The sequence below is a fragment of the Plectrocnemia conspersa genome, unplaced genomic scaffold (genome assembly GCF_051122295.1).
Source record: "Plectrocnemia conspersa isolate PC_06_02 unplaced genomic scaffold, ASM5112229v1 ptg000012l, whole genome shotgun sequence".
Classification (NCBI taxonomy): Eukaryota; Metazoa; Arthropoda; class Insecta; order Trichoptera; family Polycentropodidae; genus Plectrocnemia; species Plectrocnemia conspersa.
The window spans coordinates 26,785,001-26,812,619 of NW_028277176.1; the positions used below are offsets into that span (position 1 = coordinate 26,785,001).

Sequence of the window (27,619 nt, forward strand, 5' to 3'; positions counted from 1 at the left end):
TCATAAACAATAAATATCTATAGTATATTTATTTGACTGCTTAACATGTTTTTTGTTAGTTTCATATGCCGCGTAATAAGAAAATAAAAATATTTTACTCATTAACCGTAAAAAATTTCCAAATTACATTTTAAAATGTAAAGCTGCAATTTATTTTTGTATATTACTTGAATATAAAATGTCATTTTATGATATTAGGACACATACAGCTATATCAATTAAATAAAATATCTATAAATCCATCATTTTCAATATACATATATTGGCACAAAATATATATTTTACGATCAAGCGTTAGCAAACCGCATCTAATTCTGTTATGGTCGCTGAAACTAATTGATATTGTTGAACAATAAGCTAACGTGCTTGAGCTAAGACCTTGGGCATCCAGCCATATTTTATAGTTTTAAACCATTAGGCCCGACCTCCTACCTGGGCTGTCGCGAGTGGCAATCGCGGTTCGGTAAACCAGCGCAAAACTATTGATTATCTACAACGTAGGTGCTGCGGCATCTCTAATCAATTTATGGAGATGAATATGGGTTATCATAAATAATATAAAATCTGATTTGCTTCTATTTTTATTTTCCATAATCATATAGATTAAATAGTATATTCATACATATATATTAATTATAAAATGAATCTTCCTAAACCTTACATCAATAAATACAATAATAAAAATCACATGAACCATGATTTTATTTAAATTTATATCATACAAAATAATAAATTACAACAGCCTACAAGAAGATTAGTCATCATGGAAATTACGTAACAAGCAACTCACCGTTCCATTGCATCTATTCAGAACGCATCTCCAGTTGACATTCGATATCTTAAGTTGAGCTCAGATATTTACTTATTCCAAAACTCGTCGCTGTGAGCATTCATACTTTGAAATGCAAATATTTAGAATTTTATGATTTGTTTGCCGGAACGTTTAAGAACGTATTTTAGTAACGGCTCCATAATGGCAACGGTGTAAATTCTTGCAAATTTTCATCTTCTTAATAATACATTCCTCTTATCTCGTTGTTGCAATATGACACGTAATATAATTTTTCATACGTGATTTTTGAACGACCATACGAGATGGAATCCAAACGGGGCACGTGTGGGACTTCAACACCGACGACCTTTGCATTAAAAGACGCCTACATGAACACCTCCTTCATTTGGTTATTGTTAATAGTTAACCTTGTACTTTTTTTTTGGATGAGAATAAAAAATATTGGGAGCACCCATGAAAAAATATAATGAACTGAAGTAATGGATTTTTGAACAGGTTGATTGTTAAAGGATGAACGTATGAATCTTGATGAGATTTTAATTGAGCTGAATAATAAAAAAATATATACAAAAGCACATGAACATGGGTATAATTCTGCACGTTTTGTATGCAAAATAAAATTATTTAATAGCTGTTAATCTATTTTATATTTATTTATGATCAAGTTTCCGTTGAAATATTATTTAAAAATGCCCGATAGCTCACAGATCATACATTGTTTCATTTAGATATATTGTTTAAGGTTTGTTTTAGAAAGTTGATAAATTACTATTTGTTACTTGTTAATGTATTAATATGGAAACCAAAACCTAAAAGGTTATATACTTCAACTTTCTCGCATTTGAGATCTTTGGTTTGACCTCAAACGAAATGCTATTAGATTTATTGCACGATATAATTGTTTATACAGTTATAAGCCGACTGTTTTGGCTATGTGCAGTTCATCGGGTCAGATCGGAAGAGGTCCGGATATCGGCTACCACTCAGGGTCGATCAGATGTTTTGGGCTGTGGGCAAAGACAAAGGCAACTTTAGTGTTCTATGGCAATTATCTGCGGCGTACTAGGAGTTATTTTATATGATGGGTTTAGTTAATTTGTGTAGGTTTGAACACTAAATGCACGTTTCGCAACTGTAAAATTGTATTTTAGAGCAACATGTAATTTTACTAGCTATCAGCTTCATTATATTTTTTCGCTTATTTTTCCCTGAGAAATGAGTTAGCCTACTTTGTATTTTGGACTTGAAATATTGGGTTTAGTTAATTGATGTCGGTTAGGTTTGGGTTTGAACACAACAAATGGTAAAATGTATTTGGATTTCACTAGTGAAATTTTAACTTCACTGAAAAATACACATTTACTGTAACATTTATGAATCGAATGTAAATAAATAATTATAAGTATGTAAATATTACTACGTATGGAAAAGTTAAAAAAATATAATTTGACTAGGCAAGATATATAATAATTTTACCGGTAAAAATATTTATCTTACCCTCCCCCCCCCCTTATATTAGTTATAAATAATAATAATAATAATAAGCAAGAACTAACTTTAATTGTAGTACGAGTTACAAAAAGCAGCATTTTTTCTTTTAGTAAAATGTATTTATTTCAAAAATATAACTTAAAAATGAAATACTGTATTAAGCTTAATTGAACATACATTTAAATTAACTATGAACTGATAATAATAAATACAACAGTTTTATAAATAAGACTTTGCAAGTTATATGTATATTTTAAAGCTCTATAATTAATGAATGACAAATTAAATTCAGGGCATAATAATCAGTGCAACTTCATGACGCTAGAGCTCACTGTACGAGTGTTTGCTACTTCAAGAAATAGTTAATATTTTAATTTGCCTATTATTATCAACGACTTATGCTCATATTTATCAAAAAGATCGTTAATATTTAAGTTATTTATTTATAATATAAATTTATACATCTATATCTCATAGCCAGAAAATATTTATTAATATTAGAACAGATACAAATAAAATACCTAAAATATTTATATTTGAAAGTATATTTCCTATTGATCACTTTGATACTCTATATATGTTTTAATCCTGTTTTGAACCATATTTAGGCATAGAAATCCGATTTCTGAATGACGTATCTGCAGCGATACATGTTGATAAATAGTCAGTCTATTCAGAAAAAATCAGACATCGATTTTAATTTTATTGTTTATTTTAATAAAGTTATAAAATACAGATGATCCTATCTTTAAACTGTTACGTCCTGCATTTATAAATAAAAAAATATGAATAATTCCATTTTTTTATAAATGTATAATCTAATATTATAAATCTAAAAAGTACGAAACACGATGCCTGACATTGATTTTTGTCTTATTTTTATGTTTTTTATTTTATCATGATTTTAATTTGAACTCTTTAATCGTTTAAAGTTCATTAGTAAAATAGTAATAAATAAAAATCATTTGATTAAATAATGATTTGTTTGTTTAAATTTCGAGCGCGAAGCGCAAAATTATCAACGCATTGCGCAAAACATACAAAATGAGACCCAGATAGGTGTTATGAAAATTTTATGTACAATATTAATTTGGTTTACATTTTAATTAATAAATGTCTTTGGTGAGATATTTAATACATCAAACATTTTTTACTTATTATTCAATTACTCACATTTGGCTTAGATAAGGCCTTCATTTTAGTAATGAATCGTTTGCACAGGTGAAAAATGTTTGCTTAAGACAAAAAACACTCACACATATAATTTTATTGTGTTTATACCATTCTGTTGAAACTGGAGTTAATTAGCGTTATTTTAGTAAAAATTTGCAGGAAATGACGTCATTGTGCAAGATTTTAACGTTACACTCAATTACTCGGTGACCTAGTAGTATTACGGTTGCAACACTGTCTGACAATGCATTGTTTGGCATTTATTCGATTTTGTATACTCATGTCCATGTGTACATACTACCCATGTGAGGCCTTCGAATCCGAACATAAAAAATGCTGATTTTACACCGACGATAATGGCGTGAATAATGAGTTTTGCGATAATTTCGAAAATACTTTCATAAACACAATAGACTCGGGTGTATAAATATAATCAGACGTGGCCCAGTTGATTTGAAGAAATAAATCTGACACGCCACCCTTGACCTACGTCAATAGTTAGCCCTTGGTGACGTCACGCTGTTGATTGTATTCTTTGGCTTTTCTATGGCGATGAAAAACAGACGGTCTAAAATAGAGATGTATTTTGATTTTTTAAACAATGATGTCATATCGGTACCTTAACTACCCTTGACCTACGTTAACGAAGCTCTTGATTACGTCACGTAGTTAGACCAGCAAATCAGGATATACCCAAAACAGTCTGCTGTGCGATTATTTTTGATGTTGCATTTTAGCATGAGAAATCGCCAAGTCTAGAATCAAAGAGCTCATTCTGTATTCCGAGCGGTGATGTCATCCAAATCGTGCCGGTGCCTACATTGTTACGTTACATCGATGGTCATTTTTTCTCGGCACCGGTGGAACTCGTTTTGCCTTCTCTCTTGTGGGGGCGTACCACTTCGACCGACGATCACCACTGTCTACAAACTGTGGGTCAAATTTCATATATGAAAATTAGGAACAATTTTAAAGCTTCATAAGACTTTAGTTTCTTCATCCTTTTATCCATCTCCAACTTATTATTACTTTTCATCTATCAATAACGAAAGATTTAAGTACTCGTGACCAAAAAGCACGTATTGTAGATAAAGATAATTATAATGATTCAGTGTGTTTATATCTTGAAAAAATGCCCTCCTTAAGTAGATTGACTGGATTTTTTTTAAGAGTCCATTAACTGCTTCCTTTCAAGTCGAAATGAGATTCGTGTTGACTAGACACTAGCCTGAAGCTAAATAAATATTAAAAGCTATACTTATACACACACATGTACTCATCTATTCAATACTATTGAACCGATAGAACTAATGATCGCTTTCTTATTCAAAGATATTTTGTCAAAGATAAATATAACTGAAAGTTTTATAGATATGAGTAAAATATTGTACAATTGATCAATACTAACAGAGAAAAAAACATAATCTTGATACAATAAAATAGGATTAAAATGTTATTAATATTATTAATCATGAGTTTTAATAAGATGTTTAATATATTTTTAAGAAACGCGGGACCCAAAGGCGAAAATAAAGTGCGGAGCCCTCTTCCAAAAAAACTGTGTAAAAATCACTAGAAAATGATTTATAAATGTGTTTTTATTTAATTGTATAATATAATATCATTTTTTTTTCAATATTGTATAATTTACGTAAATTCATACTAATTTATCCACGGATCAAGTTGAGGAGAAATATAGCAGCAAGTTTTATTTTTTCAAAAATAGTATATGAAAAACTGTAACTCAAAAATATGTGATTTTTAATTAACCCTTTGAGTAGTGAGTTAATTTAAACACATTTTATTAATTTCTTAGTAAACACTTGGAAGTGAGTTAATTTTACGTACTTTTCCAAAATTATTTTTGTTGCTATTTATTTATCATTACTTATATTGCATTTAAAGGCAATAACAACGTGTAATAACCCTTTTCTAATTTTAAATTTCGTTAATTTATTTTACATATTTTTGGATTTTTGTGGATTTTTTTGTATCAATTTAGAGGCACTTAATATTTTTTTATAAAATTAATATAACATATTTTTTGTTAATTTATTGGCATTATTTTCTATGAAAATCCTTAAGAAAATATTATATAAATATAATGTTTTTTATTTATTCCGTTATACATGTTAATATATAACTATATGTTGTATCACAAAACAATGAAAAATCAACCGCCGTACATGTACGGCGATACTGATCAAAGGGTTAATTTGGCTCGTTATTTTATTTCACAATTAACAAATTATGTAATTAATTTGGCTCGTTCCTGGAAACTTCTAATGGACGCTATCTCTGTGCTTAATTGCTTTCTCTACTCATTAGCATTACGAGAAGACAACACTTCAAAAACACTTAATTTAATGATTAAGCAGCTTATGGAGATATTTAAAAATATTTTAATCATTAATAGCATACGGATCTTTCAAAGTATCAGACTATATCATAACTAGAAACTTCTAACTCTATTCGTACTTTTGCTGCATTTTTCCAGGGAGGGGAGGTAAAATGTGGCCAGTGGTCGTTACAATGAGTGAGAATCGAAAGAAGCACATCTAAACCAAATTTTGCCCAATAGAAAAGCGCAAAAAACAATTATCCCTTCTCAGAAGTCAAAAATCTACGTCAAAAGCAATAAAATCGTGTCGTCGCCGTCGCATTGGGAACGCTCGTTACCGAGCGTTTTCACTGCGACGGCGCCGATATATTTTTATTTTTCTAAAACTTAGTGTAATATCGAAATGCAGACAAAGTAGGAACAATATGCAAAATGTGAAGTCTGCACTTCTTCTTTCACTTATTTGAGTTGGCTTACTTTGTATTTTTGACTTGGAATGTTGGGTTTTGTTAATTTGTGTAGGTTAGGTTTGGGTTTGAACAACAAATGGACGTTTCGCAACTGTCAAATTGAGTTTGATAGACATTTTAGAGCGGTGTATAACTTCAGTAGCGCATATCAGTAACAATAAAATATAAATTTTCTGAGGAAAATATATTTGGACTTTTAGATTTATATATAATAATGTATAGATATTTTAGAGCAGCATATAATTTTACTAGCGCCTATCAGTTGAACTATATTTAAAAGTTAGTAGAAGTTTTAAAGTAAAAGTTTTGACATTTTGCGCTTGCGGCCGACTCAAGAACTCTTGGCGACTCAAGATAACGCCTTGGTTGTGCCCAGTGGTATAGTTCTAAAAAAATAAGTACCGGAACGATAGTTATTTTGTTTATTACGTTGTAGTTATATTTGGTTTGAGCAGTGTGTTTAAAATTGTAACATCGGTGACTATTTATTTAAACTCAAAGAAATTTTAACAGATGTTTTAACAAATCGTACCGGAATGCATTCCGGTCGTGAAAAAACGTACCACTACGCGTAAAAGAAATGTTTTTTCAACATTTTATTATTATGTTTTCAAAAAAACAGTTATTTTTCGTTCGTATATTACAAATTTATCATGAAGGAGGAAATTTATAATGGCGCCGTATCAATAGAATAATAATACGGTTAATACATAAAATATTCTATATGATTGTTGGAATTTGAACTATTGCCCTCGGCCATTATAAACAACATGCATCGTTCGGATTAAATAACTATTAATATATTACTAATGTTAATGACTTCATTGCTATATTTTCCTTAATATTATATTTCCGTAATAGAATTTTCATCTCCAATTAGATCCGAATGGGAACATAGCTTATTATTTACATCAAATTTTGAGAAGCGCTAAGTGAGAGCCAGCGATTGCAATCGCCTACCCATGAATGGACAACTCAAACAAACATATGGTCATATTTTTCTTTTACTTCCATATATACACACATCATGCACCTACCATAAACGAACATATAGAAAGTTGATCAATCGAAATTGCAGCGCGCTCATTAAACACATTTTCCAACACAAGGCCATATAAAGGTCAGGAGAATCGACAACAACAACAATAAGGTTTAATTGATGACGTAATCTTTCGAAAAACAATCCAACTGATTTAACTGGGTTAGTTTTCACGTGTTAATGAACATTTTCTCAAATCTTGATCACTACAATACAAATTAATTTTACTTTGGTTTGCTGCAACCTTAACCCAGAATTAGAGTCGAGATGATATCTATAGTTTGCCACGCATTGGCCAATCAATTAGTAGTCAATGTGGTTACGAAGACCAGAACAAGTTCCAAATAACGTACGTCGATCAATGAACTTTGTTGAATTGCCAATGCTCATAAGCTTTATAAATAGCGCAGAAAAATAAGTTGATAATGCCAAAAATTCATCTACGTTTCTTATAACAATGATTTAATAAAAAGCATATAAATAGCAAATTCAAAAATTAAGAATGCCCATCTTACTATATTTTTATAGATTTCTAAGTCTCCTCTTTCATTAAATTCAAAGCAATCTTTGAGATTTATTCAAACAGTTTTAGTTCCACAACTTTTTACATCCATTTGATTTTAAATCCTTCTAGTTCTTAATTTAATAATAATATTTTTAACAATAATACTTATTAAATAAAGAACATAGAAAAAGAACAAAGTTACACTATCAATCAACATAGTGTTAATGTAATTGAGATAATAAATTATTCATCAAGGTCGTAGTGATTGAGATAAGTCGTTAATTGTAATGTACATATTTTGTTTAAAGTATAATATTTAAACAATTAAACAGTTGATGAGTTTATAACAACAAACATAAAAAGAGAGATTATAAATATGTATTATTAGGAAAATCGTACTACTGTTGTGTAAAATTATAACAATTTGAGTTTAATTACTACAATTTTTAGTAATAACAGTTAAAAAGTATATACTATGTACAAAGTACATGTTAAAATTCCAATTTGTGGTCTCAGTGTAAAACAGCAGCTGAATAAGAAATTAGAAAGTGTACACAAAATATAGTATTTACTGGAACTATTGTATAATAGCCATAAGCCATCGTGATAAAACTGAGCTTAAGAAAAAATAACATATGATTGATATTATTCTGAGGATAGACTTATAGTGAGCCCTGCTCCTGACCATTAGAGGAAACTAGATAACGTTTTCTAACTGACATACATCGAGCTTTACACTATTTTTTCATATTTGAATACTATATTTTTAATATTTGTGTAATGTGTATATATATATATATATATATATATATATATATATATATATATATATATATATTAAAACAATGAAGTAATGTAAGCGGCGCTTTCATAGCATACATATCAGTGGCGTAGCGTCCATATATGCGGTAGATTCAAAACGTCAGCAGCATGCACGGTTCTATCTACCGCATGTATGGACGGCACGCCACTGATATATATATATATATAAATAACGCTACTTATACAACCAAATATTCGTTGTATTATCTCTTGATTTGTGCTATAAAAATGAAGAGGTTTTCAACTTAAGATTTTCAAAAACTAGAATAATATGCTATTTGTAAAATCCGAACTAATGTTGTGTAGAATATAAAGCCTACATCAATTCTAGTAGAGCTTTTGAAAAAATAAAATAGTTTTGTATTTCTGCGTTAAGTGTAGACACAAATAAAAACTGACTTTTTTTTATTAGCACAAATTATTTATATTCAGTTTTAACGCCCGTACAATTTGTAACATCAGATTATATTTTCTCAGTCTATGTCATGTCAAAAATCTCACTGCCAGATTGAACAGTTGAAAGTAGCTGCTTTTATCGGACTTTTTAGGATCATTTCGGTCGATTCGGCGTAGCTCCGCTTCATGTGGAACTCTCGTTTATATCAAGTGAAGTGAAGTGGTAGTTCTGAATGAAGTTTCTGAAGTATTCGAAGGAATTGATTCAGTGTGGCAGTGTTTTAGCCTATATTCCTTTGAGAATTAATTCAGAGTATTAATTCACATCTACTGATTCTACAAATCTTTTATTCTTATTTTTTGTAAAGCTTCCACTTTTTCTGTAAGTGATTTTGAATCTGTTATTAGATACCGTTTACGCAATATTTTTTGCTTACGCCGACGAGAAATAAACTTTTCTCAGAAGATCCAGAGGACATAAATGCCACAATTTATAACTCCTTTAGTCAATCCTTGGTGACTAATTTCATCTCAACGATTTCGGGTGATCCCGACAAATATATATATTTTATTTTCTGTAGGTTAAATATTTTCAATAGCAATTAAATATTGTTTTTTATGCTACAGCATATTCATTAAGAAAATATAAACTACTATAACATCTTTAGTATCATTTTAATCTTTCAGTTATTTGCTCGATAGTTATGCCTTACTAAATATGTTAATTCTTTCTTGAATCAAATCAAAAACACATGAACCATGTATATATTTTATCCTTCTATTAGATTTCTCTGTCTGATTAAAGTGTTACAAAAAGTCAAGACCTCGACACTGTCTGGTGCTACTTTTCGGACACGGCCTCATATGCAGATTATTTTCGCGAGCGGCCAAATATGGGTCAGTCAGATATAATCATGGGTTGTTCAGGGTGGAATTTTGGAATGGAATCGATAAAGTTTGGCTAAGGTGTGCGATTTTCACTAAGTTTATCGCTCTTGTTTTGCACGACATTCGTTATGGTATGGGTGCGTGACAAGAAAACTTTTCACGGAAACTCTTCGCGAGATTCCCTCGTTATTTGCATAGTTTAGCCGGCACTAACACGGCATATTGCAGCGGAAATGTTGTAGTTGATTGGGTACATCAATTCAGCAGGGTTAGCCAAAGTTTCCTATCGTAAAACATAACGAAGTTATTCATTGCTTGAAGTCTAACCCAATCTAACGCATACTAAAACCGCATACGTCTCTATATATCCAATTTCGAGACGCTCCAGATTTATTTTATAAAATGTCTCATACACCCATTGCTTCGGATTAGTCTCACCTGTCATGTGTTTGTTAGTCACGCCTAAAATCTGACAACGCCAGATTTGAACCGCGTTTCTTCCTCTTGCCATTTTTGTACACATCAAGCGATAATTCTAGATCTGAGAGACAAATAGCTGTCTTCTCTCCTCCGTCCTTCGCCCACACCCTCGCTACCAAATAAGGAAAAGTGAAACCTCATTGGTCGAAGTCATGCAGCGAGGTGACTCTGGTGTTTACTCATATGCAAAAGACATGTATGTACATAATACACCAATGACTTCATCGCCTCGAAAATCACATTTAAGTACTGCTTTCACAAATTGCTTCGTAACTGTACACATGAATAGATAATTTCAGAGCTATACTTATAAATAGCGCAATAAAAAAAACTAGTTATAGCTTTATATAGATATAATATATTAAGAACGTGTTTGGTTTCACTCAAGATTCAATGGAAGACATTCAAGCATTCCACGCCATCAGTGCCTCGTTGCACTCATTTTACAATGAATCTATGATATGTGTTGTTCAATCAATCATTCTTGATGTTTCAATTTTAATTGCCATGAATCATTTCAATCATCTCGAGAGGCACTAAATCTTGCAGTAATTACCAGATGCATTTTGAAGACTGTTGCAAAGTGTTTAAAGTCTTAGCGGTGGGTTTTAAAAAAAATTGCCGTGGGAAGAATCCATAGCGATTTCCTGCGGTAGATAAAATAGAAATCCGGTAGACACACAATGGAAGTATGAATATTAACATGATTGTTCTGAATTGAATGTCAGTTATGGTTGGGTTGCGTTGGAATGTTTTCACCCCATCTTCGAGCTAATGCTAATGTGAGGAGCTCATTTAGGTCTGGAATTGTGTAAAATATTCTGTCTTTGCCAGTAATTTAACTAATTAATCTAACTATTTGTAATAGGAATAAACTAAAAACACCAATAGATTTGTAATATCATCGCTAACAGAATTCGTTTACAGAATTATGACACATAATTCTGCAGTAACATTATCACAGCACCTATTTTAAGTTATAACACGTAATGAGGCATTTCCAATGAATCAAAGCTATTTATAAGAATGAGCCAAATGGTCATTTGACCCATCGTTTGTTTCAATATAGTAGACATTTCCACTGACAAATATAACTTCTAAAACACTACTTTCCATTATCATTAAAAAAATATTATTACAAAACCACTACAATAATCAATAGATAATTAATATAAATAATGAAATTTACTTTAATATAGGAATAAAATTGTAACAAATTATGTTTAATTTATGGGAATAATGATAAAAAGACGGGACTATCCATAACTGTTGCGATGAAATAAATCGCAAAAGACTTGCTAAAAAAGTCTCATAAAAATAAATGATTTGTGTCCTTTTTTTATCCAGCGTAAAAATATAATATTGTGTATCCGCGTAGACGTACATTAAACGGTATCCATTAACAGTATTAAAGCACTCGCATAAAAACTATGATCGCAATTAAAATTCAGCTTTACCGTATTTTTATTCTATTGATATATTCTATTAACATTTTTTTATTATATTGTAATGAACAGATTATGAATTCAATACCTCTTCTGTAAATTTAAAAAGGAACCAGTACTGATGCATTAGATGTAAATATAATTAAAGAAATATGGGAAATACTAGAAACTAAATTACCCTATTTAGTAAATAAAGGAGAAATACCTGATAATTTGAAGATTGTAACTATTACACATATACATAAATTAAAAAATAGTAAAAAGGTTGAGGAAATTAGATCAATTAACATGTTGCCTTGTATGGAAAAGGTGACGGAAGAAGTAGTAGTCAAACAATTAAAGGATTTTATTATTTTACAAAACATTCTGTGTGAACAACAATCGTGATTCAGAGAAAAACATTCCACAGAGACTGGATTAGATTTATTTAAAGATCGGTGGCAAATGTCAAGGAGTTCGAATTACATAAAGAGTCTGGTTCCGCTCTCAAAATCATCACATTGGTAGTAGCTTCAAGGAATGGAAGGGACGCTTGACTTCCCCAAACTGTCAAGGGTATATTAGCCAGAACATTGCGATACTTAATCTCATATTTCACTTATGTAGAAGTACTACTTTGCTTCTGAGTTTAGTTAAATTGAATTGCATCAACCGAGACAACTCTTAGATCACTTTTGAAAGCAGCCACTTTCCGTTAACTATCCAACAAGGTCTAGCTAAAACAGTCACTTGAAATTATTTAATAAATATTCTACGCATATTCTTCATATTGATAGGTCACTTTTTAAGATAGTCTATATCAGATTTAAAGCACTTTTTTTCAATGTAGTATTAGTTACGTTATCGTGGTGCAAAATGTAAGAGTCCAACTTTTATCATTTTCTTTGAATTGTAGTAAAATTTGATAAAAGAATGTTATAATCGAAAAAATAATATGCAAAACATTGCCATTTGATCGAGCTTGGCGTTCTTTTTTGTATTGTCTCTGTAGGGCGTTTCCATTGCAATGATTGCACCTTTGTTTTAATGTCGTAACCATACAGATATGATTCGTCATCTGTTTCATCTGGTTCGGTAATGAAACGTTCGCAAACGAAAATTGCGCACATCGAAGAATTCAAACAACAAAAATTCTGATTATAGATGCTCAATATATACATATATGTATTTTTAAGAATACGTTTATATTTATAAAAAAATATTGTCTGTTTATAAAACATATGTTTTTAATACAAACTATTTTTCAAAATAAAGAAATTACTGAGCGTGACAAAATGCGTCTGCAATACTTAAACACAAACTATGCATTTTAATTGAAAATTGTACCTATTTATGTAAACGTTTTTGTCATTTTTTTGTTATAATTATTGTTATAAATTAGTGTGTGTATATATATATATATATATAGCTCACCATTGTCACTACTTTTATGAATGATAAATCTTGATTGTTTTGGATTTCAAAGAGGCTCTGAGATTTTTGATATAGCTTGACGACCTTGCTCAGATTCAATTTCATCATCAATAAACTTATTGACACGATATAAAATAATCTGGCTGCGAGATCGATATTATCAATGTCCTGACGGACCATATATTACAGAATAATATATGGTCTATTCATAACGTTAAGTTAATTAAAATGTAAAGAAATCAAGTAGATTATATCTCGTCTTACTGACTAAAAAATACAATGTAACGTTCATCGTCATTGTTCAAACGAGCGAGTGATATTTTTAAGAATATATAACTATGAAACCCAATAAAACAGTAATGATCATTATTTTTCTTACCAGAAAGTGTATGTATTTAAAGTAGACTTCCATTAATTTTGAAGGACGTATTTGTATCTATATTATAATTATCGATTCTACTCTTTTGATGGCATATTTTATGAGTTTTATGAGGCGACTTTCTGTGTATTTTAATCTGTTATTACTTGACAAATCGATTACGACAATATCATAGTTATATCCTATAATGCTATTACGTTTTTTTTAAATACTAAGCCATTATAGCATTGAAATAACAAACCTACAAACACTTTATGAACCATGGAAAATAATGCAACAATACTGTTTGAACAATATACTATTAAAAAATATTGACAATAAATTTTGAAAGCAATACTAACACTTGCTATTTTATGTACATATGCATATATGTATGTATAAACGTATTATATAATACATACACTTAGTTAATTTCAATATGATATTCAATAACTAATTCTCAACGTAGATTGAACACCCTGGATTGTAATTATGTATTTATACATACAGTTTTATTGTACAATTTTTACTCAGTATTAACATGATAAAATCGCTATTGGACTAGGTCAGTAAAGCGTGAATGCACGAGATATGAATAATAAAGAAATAAAAATGCAAAATTTCACTTTTAAAACCATGCGGCGTGAAGAAATCCTCACTATCCATTACAATAAATCAACAAGTGAAAATTTACCTCGACGTCCAGGTTTATAAGGTCAAGAAATCGATCTATGGGTCACTTGCGTCACGTCTGTCTAGTTTTTATTAATTCATGAGATGCTAAGTGGGAGCCTCTTTCAGAAGTCGCTAACATTATTATTATCATATTAAGCCACTTGGATGTCAACAAAGGTTATTGTCGTACAGTAACCTAGAGCTGGAGAATGTCGGCCAGGGGATCGATTTCTGTGCTTCTGACACGATAGCCCACAATTCGCTTTCGTGCCATGTACGACCCCGTTTTTAACAGTTCAGTCCCTAGGGAACAAACAAATTAATAAGATTTGCTATGTTGCGAAAAAAAAACATAATTTCGCGTCTATGTATTCCTTGAATATGTAAAATATTATTCGTGTGCGTATTGTTTTGCTGTTCCTTTCTCCACTGCGCAAAATCCAAACTTTACTCTTCTCGAGGGTGGTATTTAACTTTAGTTCGATTCTGAACTCCGACCGGATCGGTGTTCTTAATTTTTAATTAGTTTTATTTTTAGAAGTACAACGATTCAATAAAACGGTGTCTTGAGTGTTAATCGGCAAAATGGGAATATGACAGCAGTTCATTTACCACCGATTCCCGAGTATTTCCTTTCGGGAAATAAACTATATGCTTGGAAGAAAAGAAGGCGTCGGTAATATTGTATCTATTCATATTTCATGATAAAAAAATAATAATGAAACTTTAATGATGGATAATCATCGTATATTTCATTATTTAGCTTTAAAAAATATTTTTGTCAAACGACAAATTTTTTTTTAATATCAATGCAGTATATTTATCATAGTTAATTAAAATCAATAAAATGGGACTAGTGTAATGTTTTTTAAATCAGCTTACAACTGTAAATATGAAACTTTGTGGCAAAATTATTATTTAATGGACGATAATGAACATTTAGCGACACTAATATTGTTTCCTATACGAGAAGTGAAAACTAACAAACCAGTAGTGAAATAATATCTATTTAATTAATGTTTTATTATATTTATATCAAATCTAAGTCGGAGGGTAGAAAAGCAAATCTAGGAAGTGATTCAGTACGGCAGTGTTTTGTCTTATATATCCTTAACAATTGGGAGAAGTTCAACGGCTCTCAAGGCCTTGATCGTCTGAACAATATCGATACTTCGGGGTGGAAACAGACTCTGTTATTGTCTTATACGTATATTAATATACCGTATAAATGCATAACTGTAGATTCGCAATCAGTATTATTGTCGTTCACACCGCATTCCTTCACAAATAGTACAGATCTTTTAGTGTTTTGAAGCACTTTTTTAACAGAGATAATTAGAAAGCAACATTATTCTTTAATAAAAATACACGTTTTTATGCAAAGTGATAATGAATATCTTCTCAGATACGCAGTTATGAAACCCTTTTAGTAAGACCTTCGCGGCAAATTTCGTTGCAACGATTAAGGGTGGTCCTGACAATTCCATATATATTATTCCATTTGATACAAATATGCTTTACACGGTTAATCATAGGTTATGTATTTTCAATAACTAGTAAAATATATAAGGACTGATTTGAAAAAAGTCATATTTTACATTTACAAACTTTTTTTTTGTCTGACGAAAGCTAAGTTCACGAAGGAAGTAAATCAATCATCTGACCAATAACGATGATTTTGGGCGGTATCAGAGTATTTGCTAAGACCTTGTTAGAAGATGATTCGAAAATTTTACAAATGTTTGCATCGTATGAAATGTGAATCCGGGGATGCTTGGTACTTGTTTTGCTGCAGTTGTTAAGCGAATATGTGCACTAACTTTTTGCTTTGTTCACGGTTTTTTTGCAAGTGCTTTAAAACTGTTTATTGAATATACTCTCAAATCGTTCGTATAATTAATATAATCGCAACGATTACGCGTGATCCCGACAAATTACAAAGAAATACTCCATATTGACCGTACAAACTGGTAGTAAGAATTCGTAGTAGACTATAATAAAATAAAACATTATTTTGGTCATGACATTTTAATGCGTTTCCATTGAGACGATTAGAGCTTTGTCAAAATTATAAGCTTACGACTAAATAAGTCTCAACTATTGCGGGTGGTCCCAACAATCTGTTTTTTTTATAAATAAAAACAGATATTTTTCAATTTAACTATGTAATTTGTAATAAATTTAGAAACGCTTAGGTTAATTTATACTACTTCTAAGTACGCGAGTTAATTATAAAATGTTATCGGGTGTTCCCTAAAAATATTAACTTAGCGTCGATATTACTTTAGTAATATTTTTCACAGATGCCTAATAATTTCGTTTTTTGCAACTACAGTAAAAAAAACTGATAAAATGATATCAACCTTGACTTGGCACATACTATAATTTATGTGAGAATATTTTGGCATATAATTGAGTTATTTTATGAGATGTTAAAATCCCAGACTAATTATTGTTGTAGTACTTACATAAAATTCAGTATATATATTTGGAGTTCAGACATGTTGTTCCATACTTGATCCGAGACACGCTTTTAGGTTTTCACGTTCGCTGAAAAGATTTAAAAAGTTCATCACTTATACAATTTGATACAGTCAGTAGCATAAAAATATTTTTGTTATTATTAACTGATAAACAAAAATAAACGTATAAACTGATAAAAAAGAGAGACTAGCATTATATTTAACTATTTATTAAATAAACTAATAATTTCGTTACTGATTTTGCTGTTGATTAGAATAGTCCATTGTAAAACATCTCAATTAACTATTTTTTAAAACAAAATGTATATCTTCCTTTTAGTCAGTGTCTTACCATTGTAACCTATATAGTCATTTTTCAACACAAAAAGTTTTAAAATAATATGAACCACCTAGTTTTTAATTATACTTATAATTAATAGTTTATTTTTATTTCAGGAGGCACAGATGTCCTCATGACGAACCACAAGAGCCGTTTTTCTCAGAACCACAAGGCGTTCCTAAAGATCTAACCACAGCTTATCGCCAAGAATACAGCGAGAAGCACGTTGATAGATTCCATCCAAAGCGTCCTGAAGATCATTTACATCCTGAAGGATCGTTCAATACTCCCGAAAAAGAAATTTGGAGGCCAAGCGAAAGACCTCAGGCCAAAAAGCCGTTGGATAATCTTCGTCCAGAAGGAGATTTCGTTCGTCACGAACCTGAAAAGTGGCGCCCGGGAGAAAGACCAGATGCCAAGAAACCGTCCGATAACCTTCGCCCAGAAGGTGATTTTGTTCGACACGAACCTGAGAAGTGGCGTCCTAGCGAAAGACCAGAAGCTAAAAAGCCATCCGATAACCTCAAACCTGGAGGTACGTTTGAAACTCCACAGAAAGAACCATGGCGTCCAGCTGAACGTCCAGATGTTAAGAAACCATCAGACAATCTCAAACCGGAAGGTGATTTTATTAGACATGAACCAGAAGAATGGCGTCCGAGTAAAAGACCAGATGCCAAGAAACCATCTGATAACCTTCGCCCAGAAGGTGATTTCGTTCGACATGAACCTGAAAAATGGCGTCCTAGTGAAAGGCCTGAAGCTAAAAAACCAACCGATAATCTTAAACCAGAAGGTACGTTCGAACGAAAAGAACCACAAAAGTATGTTCCAGCTGAAAGGCCGACGCAGAAAAGACCTAAAGATAATTTATATCCTGAAGGAGAATTCACAGGAATGACTACTATTACAGAAGAATATAAAGTAGTTAAAGGTGAAAGAGCAGATGTTGTAAAACGAGTTGATAATATAACACTTGGAGGAACGTTTACAGGTTAGTTTTAGTTCACTATCACTAAGGCTAGCGATTATAATATTTATATAATTATATTTTTTAATTTCAGATATCACGACATCAAAAACAGAATTTAGAGGTGAGCCTGCAGAGAGACCAACTTTAGTAAGACGTAATACTTGGACAAAAGTCGAAGGTGATATGACAACCGATACTACAAATAAGTCCGAGTATGTTGATCATACACAGAATACTCTATTCGAAAAAACTACCATAATTAAAAACAGAGAAGACAATTTAAAAACAGAAGGACAAACCTATTATGTGACTTCGAATCAAACCGATTTCCCCGAGAAGATCGGTCCTCTAGAGAGGCCACAGAGAAAAAGAACTTGGACTAAAGAAGACGTGGAAAAGTTTTATTCAACTCGTGATACATCTAATACCACAACAACCCAAGAAGTATTCAAAGTAATCGATCATACTGATGTACGACAAGTGCAACGAAAACCTAAAGATAATCTATATCCCGAGGGTGAGTTCGATAGGCCTGAACAACCACAATATAAAAAAGCTGAACGACCCACACAGAAAAAGCCATCTGATAATCTCAAGCCAGAGGGAGATTTCGATCGACCTGAAAAAATTGAATGGAGCCCAGCCGAACGTCCAAAGCAAAAGAAACCCCAAGATAATTTATATCCAGAAGGTGATTTTGAAAGGCCTAAACAACCCGAATTCCAAAAAAGCGATCGTCCAAAAGCGACAAAGCCTAGTGACAATTTAAAACCTGAAGGAGATTTTGAAAGACCAGAAAAACCTGGATGGAGTCCCGGTGAAAGACCAAAACAAAAGAAACCTCAAGATAATTTGTATCCTGAGGGCGAATTTGATAAACCTAAACCGAAAGAATGGTCACCGGCTGAAAGAACTAAGCCTAAAAAACCGACAGATAATTTAAAACCAGAAGGTGATTTCGACAGACCAGAAAAAGAAAAATATCGTCCTGGTGAAAGGCCTGAAGCTAAAAAACCTTCTGATAATTTAAAACCTGAAGGGGATTTCGATCGTCCAGAGAAACCAGGTTGGAGTCCAGCTGAAAGACCTAAACAAAAGAAGCCCCAGGATAATTTATATCCAGAAGGCGATTTCCAAAAACCGAAACCACAGGAATGGTCTCCTTCGGAGCGCCCTAAAGCAATGAAACCATCAGATAATTTGCATCCTGAAGGTGATTTTGAAAGACCAAAATACCCCGAATATCAAAAAGGTGAACGACCGACTCCATCAAAACCTTTCGATAACCTTAAACCTGAAGGTGATTTTGATCGCCCAGTAAAAGAGAAATATCGTCCTGGGGAAAGACCAGAAGCTAGAAAACCGACCGATAATCTTAAGCCTGAGGGAGATTTTGATCGTCCTGAGAAACCGGGCTGGAGTCCCGCTGAAAGACCGAAGCAAAAGAAACCACAGGATAATTTATATCCCGAAGGAGAGTTTGAAAAACCAAAACATGCGGAATGGTCACCAGCAGAGCGTCCCAAGCAAAAGAAACCCTCAGATAATCTCTACCCCGAAGGCGAATTTGAGAGGCCAACTTATCCGGAATATCAAAAGGCAGAGAGACCAACACCAAGTAAGCCTTTTGATAATTTGAAACCTGAAGGTGATTTTGATCGTCCAGTAAAAGAGAAATATCGTCCTGGAGAAAGACCCGAAGCCAGAAAACCAACTGATAATCTTAAACCAGAAGGCGAATTTGAACGTCCCGATAAACCTGGATGGAGTCCAGCAGAAAGGCCGAAGCAAAAGAAGCCTCAAGATAATTTGTACCCAGAGGGAGAGTTTGAAAAACCAAAACCACAAGAATGGTCTCCTGCTGATAGAAGCAAGCCTAAAAAGCCTGTCGATAACTTGTATCCTGAAGGCGAATTTGAAAGACCAAAATATCCTGAGTACCAAAAAGCTGAAAGGCCATCACCGAATAAGCCTTTTGACAATTTAAAACCTGAGGGAGAATTCGATAGACCAGAAAAACAAAAGTTCCGACCGGCTGAACGACCTGAAGCCAAAAAGCCGTTGGATAACCTAAAACCAGAAGGCGAATTCGAGCGTCCTGATAAACCAGGATGGAGTCCAGCAGAAAGGCCAAAACAGAAAAAACCTCAAGATAATTTGTACCCAGAAGGAGAGTTCGAGAAACCTAAACCACAAGAATGGTCTCCAGCTGATAGAAGCAAACCTAAAAAGCCGGTGGATAACTTGTATCCTGAAGGCGAATTTGAAAGGCCAACATATCCTGAGTATCAAAAAGCTGAAAGGCCAAAACCATCAAAACCATTTGATAATCTTAAGCCCGAAGGAGATTTCGAAAGACCAGAGAAAGAAAAATATCGTCCTAGTGAAAGACCAGAGGCCAAGAAACCTTCTGATAACTTAAGACCAGAAGGTGAATTTGATCGACCCGACAAACCAGGATGGAGTCCTGCTGAAAGACCAAAGCAAAAGAAGCCTCAAGACAATTTGTATCCAGAGGGAGTTTTTGAAAGGCCTAAACAACCCGAGTTTCAAAAGGCTGACCGACCGAGTCCTTCTAAACCGTTTGATAATCTAAAACCAGAGGGTGATTTCGAAAGGCCGGAGAAAGAAAAATATCGCCCCGCAGAAAGACCCGAAGCTAAGAAGCCTGTAGATAATCTTAGACCGGAAGGTGAATTCGAACGACCGGAAAAACTTGGATGGAGTCCTTCTGAAAGACCTAAACAAAAGAAACCACAAGACAACTTGTATCCAGAGGGAGTCTTCGAAAGACCGAAACATCCCGAATTCCAAAAGGCAGAACGGCCAAGCCCATCTAAGCCTTTTGATAATCTAAGACCTGAAGGCGATTTCGAAAGACCAGAAAAGGAAAAGTATCGTCCTGCTGAAAGACCAGAAGCCAAGAAACCTTCCGATAATTTAAGACCAGAAGGAGAATTTGATAGACCTGATAAACCAGGATGGAGTCCTGCTGAAAGACCGAAACAAAAGAAACCCCAAGATAATCTGTTTCCAGAAGGAGATTTTGAAAGGCCTAAGCATCCAGAATTCCAAAAAGCAGATCGACCATCTCCTTCCAAACCTTTTGATAATCTTAAACCAGAAGGTGATTTTGAAAGGCCAGAAAGAGAGAAGTATCGCCCTGCTGAGAGGCCAGAAGCTAAAAAACCCTCTGATAATCTTAGACCTGAAGGTGAATTTGATCGTCCCGATAAACCTGGCTGGAGACCAGCAGAAAGGCCAAAGCAAAAGAAGCCTCAAGATAATTTGTATCCTGAAGGTGATTTTGAAAGGCCTAAACAACCAGAATATCAAAAATCTGAACGCCCATCTCCGTCTAAGCCATTCGACAATCTGAAGCCTGAAGGAGATTTCGATAGGCCAGAAAAGGAAAAATATCGCCCAGCGGAAAGACCCGAAGCAAAGAAGCCATTGGATAATCTTAGACCTGAAGGCGAATTCGAAAGACCTGAAAAACCCGGATGGAGTCCTTCTGAAAGACCAAAACAAAAGAAACCTCAAGATAATTTACATCCAGAAGGTAACTTTGAAAGACCGACATATCCAGAATATCAAAAAGCTGAAAGACCTAGTCCAAGCAAACCCTTTGACAATCTTAAACCAGAAGGAGAGTTTGAAAGACCAGAAAAAGAAAAATATAGACCGGCAGAAAGACCAGAAGCGAAGAAACCTTCTGATAATCTCAGACCTGAGGGTGAATTTGAACGACCCGATAAGCCTGGTTGGAGTCCTGCTGAGAGGCCTAAACAGAAGAAACCACAAGATAACTTGTATCCAGAAGGTGAATTTGAAAAACCAAAACCACAAGAATGGTCTCCCGCTGAACGTCCTAAGGCTAAGAAACCATTGGACAATCTGCATCCAGAAGGTGAATTTGATAGACCAACTCATCCTGAATATCAAAAGGCAGAAAGGCCGAAACCTAGTAAACCTTTTGACAACCTGAAACCTGAGGGTGAATTCGATAGACCAGAAAAAGAAAAGTATCGTCCTGGTGAAAGACCCGAAGCAAAGAAACCTTTAGACAATCTCAGACCCGAGGGTGAATTTGAACGACCTGATAAGCCTGGTTGGAGTCCAGCTGAAAGACCAAAACAGAAGAAGCCTCAAGACAATTTATACCCTGAAGGTGATTTTGAAAAACCAAAATCGCAAGAATGGTCTCCCGCAGAACGTCCAAAAGCAAAGAAACCAGTAGATAATTTGCATCCCGAAGGCGAGTTCGAGAGACCATCTTATCCAGAATATCAAAAAGCAGAAAGGCCTTCTCCGAGTAAACCATTTGATAATCTCAAACCTGAAGGTGACTTTGAAAGACCAGAGAAAGAAAAATATCGTCCCGCAGAAAGGCCTGAAGCCAAGAAACCGTCTGATAATCTTAGACCAGAAGGTGAATTTGAGCGACCTGATAAACCTGGCTGGAGTCCTGCTGAAAGACCAAAGCAAAAGAGACCTCAGGATAATCTATTCCCTGAGGGAGAATTTGATAAGCCTAAACAACAGGAGTGGTCACCTGCTGAGAGACCAAAGGCAAAGAAGCCAGTGGATAATTTGCATCCAGAAGGTGAATTTGATAGACCAACTCATCCTGAATATCAAAAGGCAGAAAGGCCAAAACCTAGCAAACCGTTTGACAACCTAAAACCTGAGGGTGATTTCGATAGACCAGAAAAAGAAAAATATCGTCCTGGCGAGAGACCTGAAGCAAGAAAGCCATCAGATAATCTTAGACCTGAAGGTGAATTTGAAAGACCCGATAAGCCTGGTTGGAGTCCAGCTGAAAGACCAAAACAAAAGAGACCTCAGGATAATCTATTCCCTGAGGGAGAATTTGATAAGCCTAAACAACAGGAGTGGTCACCTGCTGAGAGACCAAAGGCAAAGAAGCCAGTGGATAATTTGCACCCAGAAGGTGAATTTGATAGACCTACGCATCCAGAATATCAAAAAGCAGAACGTCCGAAACAAATTAAACCGTATGACAATCTCAAGCCAGAAGGTGATTTTGATAGACCTGAAAAGGATAAATATCGTCCTGGAGACAGGCCTGAAGCTAAGAAGCCTACGGATAATCTTAGACCTGAAGGTGAATTTGAAAGACCCGATAAACCCGGTTGGAGCCCAGCTGAAAGACCGAAACAAAAGAAGCCTCAGGATAATCTATTCCCTGAAGGTGAATTTGATAAGCATAAACCACAAGAATGGTCACCCGCTGAGAGGCCAAAGGCAAAGAGACCAGTGGATAATTTACATCCAGAAGGTGAATTTGATAGGCCTTCGCATCCAGAATATCAAAAAGCAGAACGTCCGAAGCAAATCAAACCATTTGATAATCTCAAGCCAGAAGGTGATTTTGATAGACCTGAAAAGGATAAATATCGTCCTGGAGACAGGCCTGAAGCTAAGAAGCCTACGGATAATCTTAGACCTGAAGGTGAATTTGAAAGACCCGATAAACCCGGTTGGAGCCCAGCTGAAAGACCGAAACAAAAGAAGCCTCAGGATAATCTATTCCCTGAAGGTGAATTTGATAAGCATAAACCACAAGAATGGTCACCCGCTGAGAGGCCAAAGGCAAAGAGACCAGTGGATAATTTACATCCAGAAGGTGAATTTGATAGGCCTTCGCATCCAGAATATCAAAAAGCAGAACGTCCGAAGCAAATCAAACCATTTGATAATCTCAAGCCTGAAGGTGATTTTGAAAGACCTGAAAAGGAGAAATATCGTCCAGTGGAAAGACCTGAAGCTAAAAAGCCTTCCGATAATCTTAGACCTGAGGGTGAATTCGACCGGCCTGATAAGCCTGGATGGAGTCCTGCAGAAAGACCAAAGCAGAAAAGACCACAGGATAATCTTTATCCAGAGGGTGAATTTGAAAAACCCAAATCTCAGGAATGGTCCCCAGCTGAACGCCCTAAGGCCAAGAAGCCTGTGGATAATTTGCATCCTGAAGGTGAATTCGACAGACCTCAACAGCCTGGTTATCAAAGAGCTGAACGTCCAGTACAAACTAAACCGACCGATAATCTCAGACCGGAAGGTGAATTCGACCGTCCTGATAAACCTGGCTGGAGTCCAGCGGAGAGACCGAAGCAGAAGAGACCTCAGGATAATTTATATCCTGAAGGAGAGTTTGAAAAACCTAAGTCGCAAGAATGGTCACCCGCAGACAGACCCAAGGCAAAGAAACCTACTGATAATTTGCATCCGGAGGGAGAATTTGACCGTCCATCATCAATCCAATTCACTCCGGGTGAAAAACGAACTCTAATTAGACATTCTGATAATTTGAAAACTGAAGGTACGATGGATACATATCGTAGAGATGATTATCAACAGAAAAATATTATTGAGAAAGTTGATATTATTCGTCATGAAGATAATTTAAGAATGGAAGGTGAATTTATTGATCATCGTTCAAGGAACGATTATACTGTGACAAAGGGTGAGAGAGTTGACGTTGTACGCCGAGAAGATAATTTGAAAATGGAAGGGGAATTCATGGATCATCGTTCTAGGAACGATTACACTGTAACAAAGGGTGAAAGAGTTGACGTCGTTCGCCGAGAAGATAACTTGAAAATGGAAGGTGAATTTACAGAATTTAGAACTAGAGACGATTCCAATGTTAATAGAGTAATAGAACGACGCACACAAATAAAACACAGTGATAATTTGAAGCCTGAAGGTGAATTTGAGAGACCGTCCGTTGAAGAAGTCGGACCAGCTGAAAGACGTACTCTTATAAGACATCATGATAATTTGAAGACAGAAGGCGAATTCATTGATCATAGATCTAGAAACGATTATTCTGTAACAAAGGGCGAGAGGGTTGATATTGTACGCAGAGAAGATAATCTGAAACTTGAAGGTGAATTTGTAGATTTAAAACAGAGAAATGATTATACAGTGATTAAAGGCGAACGGGCTGATGTGGTCAGACGGAAAGATAATTTAAGGATCGAGGGTGAATTCACAGATACTAAATCTTCTGATGAATATAGAGTCGTTAAAGGAGAAAGGGTTGAAGTTGTTAGACGAGAAGATAATTTGAAGTTAGAAGGTAGTTTTGATCATAGAAGAAGAGATGATTATAGTGTTACAAAGGCAGAGAAAGTAGACGTTGTTGTGCATCATGATAATCTTAAAATAGAAGGTGAATTTGAGAAGAGGAAGCCTGTATCGTACGAGCCGGGTGAAAAGAGAACACCGATTAGGCATCCAGATAATTTGCATACTGAAGGCAATTTTGAAAGACATTCCCCACAAAAATGGTCTCCGGGAGAAAGAGCTGATGTTAAGAAGCCGAAAGATAATTTGAAACCGGAAGGTAAATTTGAAAGGTATGAACCAACGCACACAGGTCCCGGTGAAAGAAGAACACCGATAAGACATCCGGATAATCTGTTCACTGAAGGTGATTTTGAACGAAGAGAACCAACTAAATGGCAACCGGGTGAACGGCCTCAAGCGAAAAAACCTCAAGATAATCTTAAACCTGAAGGAGAGTTCGAAAAAACTAAGCCTCAAGAATATATTCCAGGCGAAAGGGTGACTGTTGTTCGACATCATGATAATTTGAAAACCGAAGGAGATTTTATCGGTGTCACAAAATCTAAAGAAGACTATAAAATGGTTCATGCTGAAAGAACAGAGGTAAAGAGACACGAAGATACATTGAGAGTCGGATCTGGACATATGGAAACTACAACCATTAATAAACAAGCATTCCAAAGTACTCCGGTTAAAGAGGTTCAAGCGGCTGGTAAATCGACGATTAATAAGCGACGACATATGGAATCTAGTATTTCTCTTGGAGAAGAAAAATCTAATCAAACAAATTACAATACTTACACAAAACGTACAGTTAAGGAGAACGCTGAGAGAAATTTACAAAAGCATGATGTTAAGACTTCGTCTACAACGGAGAGTCGCACGAAGAATGATGACGGTACCATCGTAATTGTGACGAAAACAGTCGCCGGTCATAAAACTGTCGGCGGCCCTAGAGAATCAGTTTCAAACATTATAAATGGCAGCGTAAAGAATCAATCAACGATGAGCTCTTCAAATACTTCTCAATCGAAGACAATGCACAGTTCGGCGACTGAGTTTAATAAAACAATATCAGGACATTCAGAAATGAGTACTAGGCAATCTATTGCAGATGGTAATGTAAAGAATCAATCGAATATAATAATGGGTTCTGACAACAAGGCGCAAAGTTCATCTACTATTTCTTCGCAATCAAAGATCATCAATAGCTCATCGGCAACTGAAGTTAATAAGCGTTCAGAAACGAGCACTAAACACTCAACGGCCGGATATCATAAGAAAATATCTGAGCTTACGTGCGAAAGCGACGTGAGCAATGCAGTACTACACCGTAAAGGAGTCACAAGCTCGACAGAAGCTTTACACACTATAAGTTCGACTGCAGCCGCTCAAAGGAAGAGCATCAGCAATCTGACCGAGCAAGGGCAATACCATAGAAATACTGGACAAAACGCACAAAGGCACAGTTTGAGCACAATGTACTATGACAATATAGGATCGAATCAACGCTGCGAAGTGCACGGATCTCAATCCAATACTCACCGTCGCGATGGGCAATCAACCCTCACCTCGTATCAAATCATAGAACGACCACAGAAGATCATCAGGCACGATAATTTAAGCGTCGGAGGACAATTCTATGGGCAGTCCGAAGCCAAGACATATGGAAACTTCTCTCAAAGCTCGCAAAACACAATGAACAGAGTGGAACGTACAGTCAAGAAATCAAACGTTTCTCACATATCGCTCGGAGATAGTTCAGCGATATCTTCTACTAGTTATAGGAAAGAATATGTTCCTATAAAAACAGGGCCATGCCCGGCTACACTCTTAGAAACAACAAAAGCGCCATTCAAACACAGCCGCGACACAAAGACCCATAAGTTCTATGTATCAACAATAAACAAGTAATCATCTATAGTAGTGTTACTGATTTATAATATTACATTTTATATAACAATCATTCCGATTTATCAATGTGATAATTCAATCTCAATTACATGAGCTAATACTCGTATTTTTTTTTTTTTATATTTGCTTATTTTTTGCCAATTATTTGATTTGTTATCGCTTAGGTTTGCTTTTTATTTCATATTATATTTGTTATTCATTTAAGTTTATTAATTTTAATTTATTAATAATATATTTGATGCCATTTAATAACTGTGTATTATTTTATATATTTTTTCTAAATAAAATTGCACTTTTTTATATCGACACCATTTTTTTTAATTGCCCTTATTTTACACAAATCACGCTTATTAATTATTTCAGCATAAATGTAATAGTATCATATTTATTTGATTAAATATGACTATACTCTGAACCATTAAAAGATGGTAACACTTGGAATTAAATTGTATTAAATCCACTGTTGTCTGCCGTTGTGTAAATATATAATTTTTTATCCATATTTTATATAAATAAACAATATGTATAATGTTACTGATGTTT

At 34.2% G+C, this 27,619-nt stretch overlaps 1 protein-coding gene across 1 annotated transcript in view; it reads left to right on the forward strand.

The window, feature by feature from the left end:
* Sdb (SAXO downstream of blistered) overlaps window positions 1-27,382 on the forward strand; it is a 39,444-nt gene extending 12,062 nt beyond the window's left edge. The window contains exons 3-4 of the mRNA XM_088199549.1: window positions 17,208-18,085; window positions 18,156-27,382. Coding sequence (XP_088055675.1) covers window positions 17,208-18,085; window positions 18,156-27,076 — 9,799 coding nt within the window. The 3' untranslated portion in view covers window positions 27,077-27,382. The remainder of the gene's footprint in view (window positions 1-17,207; window positions 18,086-18,155) is intronic.
* The last annotated feature ends 237 nt before the right edge of the window (window positions 27,383-27,619 follow it).